This window comes from Sinocyclocheilus anshuiensis, unplaced genomic scaffold (assembly GCF_001515605.1).
Source record: "Sinocyclocheilus anshuiensis isolate Anshui unplaced genomic scaffold, SAMN03320099.WGS_v1.1 scaffold999, whole genome shotgun sequence".
Lineage (NCBI taxonomy): Eukaryota > Metazoa > Chordata > Actinopteri > Cypriniformes > Cyprinidae > Sinocyclocheilus > Sinocyclocheilus anshuiensis.
The window spans coordinates 266,383-274,671 of NW_015544197.1; the positions used below are offsets into that span (position 1 = coordinate 266,383).

The window sequence follows — 8,289 nt, forward strand, 5'->3', positions numbered from 1 at the left end:
ATATATAGGAATAGGAATCCAAACCTATTAAACCTATCAAAATGTATTAAAGTACACAATACATTTGTCAGTTTCTTTTCTATAAATATTAAATATAGAAATGTACTTCTAATAAGTTAGCAAACTTATTTTAATTTGACATCTATTTTAAAATGAATGATTAATTTCAGTAATTTGTTTTTAAATGTAACAGGTGCAGAGAAACATCTTATTCCCTTTTTAAAGCATTCCTCCTCCATCACCTGGCTGATTATTGGCACACACACATACAAATACAATTTTGCAACTTGCACCAAGAGTAGATATAACATGGCAGTGCTTCTATACCGATGACGCATGATGTCCCCTGGGTTATGAGGTGCTATTATTTTAACTCACATACTCTGATGTACAGCCAGTACTGAACTTCCCTAGAGACAGTTAAACACAGGTGTATAGACTGGGTAAAAGGGTCTGTCCCTTTTAGTGACACAAGTGAATGAATGATTTCACTCCAACTCCTTAAGTATGGTTGGCCATTTAGAATTGGGCTTCCTGTGTTGTATAACATGGACGCAGGATGTTGCTTAATGTATGTGACGTTCAAATTCACATGCTCAAAGTGTGTTTTGATGGTTCCAACTGGAGCTACAGTATATGAGAGTTGAATGAGAATAATTGGTTAATAATATTTGAAGCTGTTTTTAGAGGACATTAGTAGATTTAATAATTTTTGGAGGTCAGTTGTACTATGCATGCTTTAGTTAGCAGATGAATAGGTTTTTTCCCCAATGGCATTAGCTTTGCTTGAATGATATAGATGAAAAGTAGAACAGGGATTTACATGAGGGATTATGCAATGACATGATGTCCTTCTGTTACTTGGCAGCTCTGTGTGTGTGTGTGTGTGTGTGTGTGTGTGTGTGTGTGAAAGAGAGGAAGAGAAAGAGTCATAAATATGTTTTATGTTGTATCTGAAACTGTGGTGCTGCATCTATGAAGTTCAGAAACCTTTTCTTTTGAGATAGCTGGGCTACTTGGCACTAAGAGTCAGTATTAAAATTAAATACTGATTTAATTTTTTTAAGTGCTCAAATCACATTTTTCACAGCATTTAGAATTGAAATAGTCCTGCATTATTAAAGAACAAAATAGTATCCTGCAAGCTTGCCTTTTGGAGACAATAAATCCATTTGTTTACATGAAATTTGTTTTAAATCAATTCATTTGTTTTTCTGTCACCATTTACTCCCGTTCCAAACCCATATGACTTACTTTCTTCTGTCAACAACAAAAGGAGAAATTTTGCAGTACAGGTATGGTCACTTTTTTCACACAGTGAGTAGCGGCAAAGTATCATAACAATGCACATGACTTTTCTCAATTTGCAACTGAAATTGAAATCATTCACAGATAATCTTCCTCTTCAGTAAGCTGTTAACAGTTGCAAATGGATCATTAGGTCAGTGAGTTTAAGTGTTTTATCTGAGTAAGTGTTTTAATTTGTAACAACATGAGGGTGAGTAAAAGACAATTGTCATTTTTTGGGTTAACCAATCATTTAACAGCCAAAGAGCTCAATTATGGAATTGTTAATAAGGCCAAATTAGCAGTTTATGCAGCAGCAATGTCACACACAAAGAAAAGCATATATGTATGTATACATATTACAGTGTTTTTTAAAATAGTGTAGGATTTTGAGCTTATTGTGATCACTTTAGACAATTCCCCATTTAGATCATATTGCATTGTGTATTAAATAAAAAACATAGATCAATGAACTATGTAAAAAAAGTTTCCCTGCAGAACCAAGATAAGTGCAGAAAACCCTTTACAACCTATTGACTCTCTGAAGGTAATTCTTTAGTCACCCTTTTTGAGATCGGAACACGCTGTGTGGGTTGGAGGAAAATTAATTCATTACATTTATCTTATTGCTTTTTGTTGTCTGTTTGTGTTAGTTATGTATGTGGAAAATGCCCTGTGTGTGTGTGTGTTCAGAAAAGCTTTCCTCATCACTGGTTGACTAAATTCAATTTCTCAGTCCAGTAGGGCTGGGCATTGTTCAAAAATGTTCGATATCGATACCGATACCGATACCTTGACTTCGATACCAGTTCCTGAACGATACTTTTTTCGATACCAATTTTATGAAATCAATTTTAACAAGATTACATTATCTAAAAAAAAAAAACGGTTACACTTTACTTGAAGGGGTGTGCATAAGACTGACATGACACCTTCATAATCATGACATGACACCTACATAATCATGACATGACACATGTCATGAATATGAAGGTTTTTTATGCATGTTTATGACAACTGTCATTAAGTGTCATTCGCTCGGTTATGTCATTTTTAATGCAAAGATTACATTGAGATGTCTTTGTTATGGGCTATGTTTAGGGGTAAGGGTAGGGGTAGGGTTAGGTTAGGGTTAGGTCAAATAATGTCATATTTGCATTAAAAATGACATAACCGAGCGAATGACACTTAATGACAGTTGTCATAAACATGCATAAAACCTCCTTCATATTCATGACATGTGTCATGTCATGATTATGAAGGTGTCATGTCAGTCTTATGCACACCCCTTCAAGTAAAGTGTTGTTACCAAAAAAACGTTGGTTTTATTTTTAAGCTTGATGTTTATACAATCTCAAAGACTCATCTCCTGAGCCACTGCACAAAGGAACAAAGTGTAACCAACACAATAAATCAGTGCAAATAGTTTTAATAAAGCTCAAATAGTCTTCAGTTTACACATCTGTTAGGCATTTACACGAGTGCGTGTTCGTTTTAAAACGCAGCTCAGACAGAATCATGATTTCTATTTATTTTCCACTGATTTACTGATGAGCATTAGCAGCTTCCAGCGCTGTCTGCCTGTGTTCTCTCTTCCATGATCGCTGCTCTGACTCAGAGTCAGAGGGGTACCGAACGACGAGACGTTTTTCGATACTCGATGGTATCGAGGCAATTCGGTCGGTGCCTAAAAAGTATCGAACTCGATACCCAGCCCTACAGTCCAGTAATGGTTGCTCAACCATGTACTGAAAATATGTGTACTTCAAATGTCCTTTTCATGGTTATTGTGGCTTTTTGCTTCATGGTTGATTAAGAATATTTAAAACAGTTTACTTAAAGGGCTATTTTTATGCGGTTTTGGCTTTGGGTCTTGCACATCCCACCAGTATGTTCTGTCAGAGCTCATACTGCCTGTCAGACTCCTGACTGTAGTGTCTGTGGTTTCGTGTGGGCTGGCTGTGAGTAAGACTGACGGAAGATGTTCCGTTAATGATGTTCTGAGCTAATAATAAGCATCAGGAAGTGACTATAAAGACAGTTTAAATGCAGGTACATGATTTCAGTGACTGCTTATTGCTCTGTAAGTAGATGAAAATTGTACAATTGTCCTTCACGTTTTCACACGACCCAAGTACATTTAAATTGTTTCCTCCATGATGCAGAGTTGATGAGTTTTTGGCAATGCATTTTTCTTATATAATGGCTGTGCATTCATTTTATGCAGATTTTTAGTGGGATAGTTCTAGTTTTCTCAAGTGCAGAGTATTATTTTATCTGTGTTAATTCAGTACATACTGTATGTTTATGCTTTTTGTGGAGTATGGTGCAAAGAAACCTCTCTGTTGGTAAAATTGGCCTTTAAAGGAAAGTTCAGTAGGAGCGAGTTCATTTGATCCTGTCAATCACAACACAGCATTTACAGGGCTGCTCACCTCGTTCCTGTGACAATACTTCCAGTATGTGTCCCCATCTCCAACTTTATTTTATTCACTTCTACTGTATTATGAATTAATGTCCAGAGAGATATTTAGCATGATTTGGGATGTTCCACAGAGCATCTTGTGCATCAGTGGAAGCAAGAACGTGTAACATTTTGTGCAAAGATCACTTAATCAATGTGATTCATTTGCTTGTTTTATTAGTGAGCTAGAAATAGTTCAGAATTTTTAATACATCTTATTAATTTTACATAATAACATTTTAGCATCATTTAAATTGTTCAAAACAAAAATGTTCAGGTTTAATTTAGGTTTGAATTACAGATTACTGTATACAGTATACATGACCATTCAAGAGTTTGGGGTCAGTCATTTTTTTATACTTATATATATTTTATGAAAGGACACATTACATTGATCAAAGGTGACAGTAAAGGCATTTGTAATGTTACAAATATTTTCTATTTCAAATAAATGCTGTTCTTCTGAACTTCTGAACCCAGAAAACACAGTTTCTAATTACAGTTCAAATTACAGTTTCCAAAAAAAAGCAGCACAACTGTTTTAAACATTGATAATAATAAGAAATGTTTCTTGAGCATCAAATCAGCATATTAGAATATTTTTTAAAGAATCATGTGACACTAAAGACTGCAGGTATGGCTGCTGAAAATTCAGCTTTGCCATCAATTACATGAATTACATGTTAAAATATATTAAAATAGAAAAGTTATTTTAAACTCTAATAAAAATTTCACAATATTACTGTTTTTTTGTGCTTAAAAGACTTAAATGAAAAACATTTAAATATTTTTTTCCCCAAACTTTTATACTGTATTATATATGGTTTAAGAAAGAACTGTCTGTTTTATATTAGTAGTTCATGCACCCTAAATAGCATTTACTTTGACTATGTAAGTTCAGATGACTCAAATCTTTCTGTGAAGATGCCCGCTTAGTAGGTTATTTTCATTTACTCCCATTACCATATTCAAATGAATGTAATTGCTGTCTGGTGTGATTCCTGCCTCCCTGTGATGACTTTCATTTACCGTTGGCGAGAGCAGCTGGCTTTTAGAGCACATCCGCATGGCCCCTTTTAGACAAACTACAGTGACTCAGCACTTATTGACTGTGTGGTGGCCACTTAGTGGCTGAGTATTGGATGTCCACTCAGGATCTCAAACATATTTTATTAACCTTACTCATTCGCTGCCATTCTTTTTCTTGTCTTTCAGCCATCATCAACCCCAAAGCACCCAAAGAAACCAAAAGCTTCAATTTTGATTACTCCTACTGGTCACACACCTCAGTAAGTCAGAACTACTTCAAAAAAGACATTAAAATGAAATGAAACTTAGAAAAATCAGCATTACTTGCAGTGAAATACACTAAACATGTTGCATTTAAAAGATGAGAGAAGTAATGCCTTCAAATGATCAAAGATCATATATTTCTCTTCATCTATCCACAGCCAGAAGATATCAACTATGCCTCCCAGCAGCAGGTGTACAGAGACATTGGAGAGGAAATGTTACTTCATGCCTTTGAGGGCTACAACGTCTGTATTTTTGCATACGGCCAGACTGGGGCCGGTAAATCTTATACCATGATGGGCAAACAGGAGAAGGACCAGCAGGGGATCATTCCACTGGTAAAAAAGATGCAAGAATAAGCAAATATGAAGAAGAATAAGCATTTCTAAATGTCAATTTAAGCACTTATATGCCAAGTTTCAGCTGCAAAAGTGGCCTTTTTGTGTATCTAAAGCACATATTGTCTCATTGGCATTGCTGTATAAATAGGAAGATGATAATGTATTCAGAGGCAATGTGAACAAGATCAATTCAAACAGAATTAAATGGCATGTCAAACACCAAGCTGAGTAGTACACAGTAAGAAAATGACCATTCACTTATTAAACTCTCTATTATGTCTGTCTCTTTCCTCTTCTCCCCTCCATCCTAACCAGCTGTGTGAAGATCTTTTCACCAAGATTAATGACAGCAATACTGATAACAACATGTCCTATTCTGTGGAGGTAAGATTTGGCCAAGCCCTTTTTTTCTATCTCAAATCTTTGTGTAGCAGCTTAATTCCAAAGCAACTTTATGTACGGAATTTTGGATTAATCTGGGCCCTGTTATCACAGTTATTATGATAAAATACCTATAGTAAAAAAAAATGTTCACTTCAGCAACATTTTTTTCATTGTACATTTTGTATATGATTTTTTTGTTTTAATGCTCAAGTAGAGTGTTTTTTGCTTTTAACAGTCTATTATTTTCGTCCTTTCAGGTTAGTTATATGGAGATTTACTGTGAAAGAGTACGAGATCTTCTGAACCCAAAAAACAAAGGAAATCTGCGTGTGCGAGAGCACCCATTACTGGGCCCGTATGTAGAGGATCTGTCCAAACTCGCCGTCACATCATATAACGATATTCAAGACCTGATGGACTCAGGGAATAAGGCTAGGTATTCTCTTCTCTTCTCTTCTCTTCTCTTCTCTTCTCTTCTCTTCTATTGTTATGGAGTGTTTAAATCATGTTTGTATGACTAATTACAATTTTCCAAAAGTTAAAAACTATCCATGTAAAAAGTTTTGGTCAGTAAGATTTTTGTTTAAAAGACATTAATATTTTATTAAGCCAGGACACCTTAAACTGATTAAAAGTGACAGTGAAGACATTAAAATTTTTTTAAATAAATACTGTTCTTTTGAACTTTTTTTAATTATCAAACAATCCTGTAAAAAATGTATCATAATTTCCACCAAAATTGTTTTAATGGTACTGTATTTGTTGAACACATAATTATAAATGGGGAAACTTTTAGAATTGAATGAAAGTTCCAAATTCTCTGATTTGACTGTCATGATGCAATGACGTGGATTAAATGGATTCTGCCACAAAAACAACTAAAGATAGTCACCTGACCTAAACTAATTTTTGAATTCTGTTCGAGAAGCCGTTTTATTATAGCCAGTTTACATTCTATAGCCAGGTGCATTCTCTTTATACTTAAGCATTTAGCAAGAGCATATAGAGGTGATTTAATGTAGTCATTAAATTATATGCTGTCTTCTAAAAGCCGTACATGGATTTTTGGAAATTTTGAGGGTTGCCATAGAAACAAATCATTTCTGAGTCTGAGGACCTGCTATTTTGTAATTACAGTAATTCTGGCACAATGTGAAAGTGTTCTGTTCTGTTCCTTGTTCTATTCTATTCTGGCTTCTAGAAATAACCAATAATGGTCTTTTTCTGCACAGACCAGTGGCCTCACTCCTCAGTACAGTCCTGGTCACATTTGTTTATTCAAGGTCTTCATGGCCACATTGAGAGAGAAAAAACAAATATTTACTTATTATTCAGGCTTATCATCATGGAAACAAATGGACCATTTAATTCCAGGAGGCATTGTGTTAGCTTCAGTCAACGGTTCTCTAATCTCTAAGGTGTTGAGCTGCACCCCTGCCAATACACTACACTTCCCTCCTACACTATACATTTAGCCTGTTATGTAAGTTGATGTTTGGCAAAACAGACAGCAGCTATTTGTGCATCTGATGAATATGAACTACCATACAAAAGTTTGGGGTTGGTAAGATTTTTTAAAATGTTTTTGAAAGAAGTCTTATATGCTCTCTAAGACATCGTGATCAAAAGTACAGTACAAATAGTCTTACAATTTTAAAATAAATGTTTTCCATTCTTCATTCTTCTTTCTATGTGCTTTAAAATGTAATTTAGGCTATTCCTGTGATGGCAAAACAGAATTTTCAATAGCCATCACTCCAGCGTTAAGTAACAAAAGAACATTTCTTATTATTATAATGAACATATCATTATCAATGGTTAAAACCGTTTTTCTACTTAATATTTTTGTGGAAATTTTGATTTCAGGATTTTCTGATTAATATAGAAAGTTAAAAAAATAATTTATTTGAAATAACGTTTCGGTAACAGGGAAAGTCTTTACTGTCACTTTTGATCAATTTAATTAATCCTTATTGAATGACAGTATTTTTAACAAAAATTGTACCGCCCCCAAATGTTTGAACAGTACTGTACATTGGAGATTGGATCTAAATACATCAGGAAAACATTTTGTTGATCGTTAAACTTCAGTTCAGGATCAGGGATCAGATGATTCACAGAAGTAGAAGTTAGCGCAAATGCTGTGATATGATTTAAAGAGACTTGAGAAAACTCTAAATACACAGCACTTCCTCACATAGATTGGAGTCTGAGAACTCAATATGAATTACATTTCTGAATGGTGAAATTCTGTTATCCAGGACAGTAGCTGCTACTAACATGAATGAGACCAGCAGCCGTTCACACGCTGTCTTCAACATCATCTTCACCCAGAAGCGTTATGACTCAGAGACAGACAACACTTCAGAAAAGGTACATGCTGCTGTTGCATATTACGGACCCTGTCAGTCACAATAAACAGCTCAGTTTAGAGCAAGAGGTTAGGCCACTTGTCTCCCACCCTTACAGGGCTTTATTGGATGACGTTTGACATTGGGAGTTTTTTGTGGGGGGGGGGGG

At 35.0% G+C, this 8,289-nt stretch overlaps 1 protein-coding gene across 1 annotated transcript in view; it reads left to right on the forward strand.

Moving 5' to 3' along the window:
* Nucleotides 1-8,289, forward strand: part of LOC107696745 (kinesin-like protein KIF1A) — a 74,117-nt gene that overhangs the window by 13,155 nt on the left and 52,673 nt on the right. The window contains exons 3-7 of the mRNA XM_016497226.1: nt 4,967-5,040; nt 5,203-5,382; nt 5,701-5,769; nt 6,027-6,205; nt 8,031-8,142. Coding sequence (XP_016352712.1) covers nt 4,967-5,040; nt 5,203-5,382; nt 5,701-5,769; nt 6,027-6,205; nt 8,031-8,142 — 614 coding nt within the window. The remainder of the gene's footprint in view (nt 1-4,966; nt 5,041-5,202; nt 5,383-5,700; nt 5,770-6,026; nt 6,206-8,030; nt 8,143-8,289) is intronic.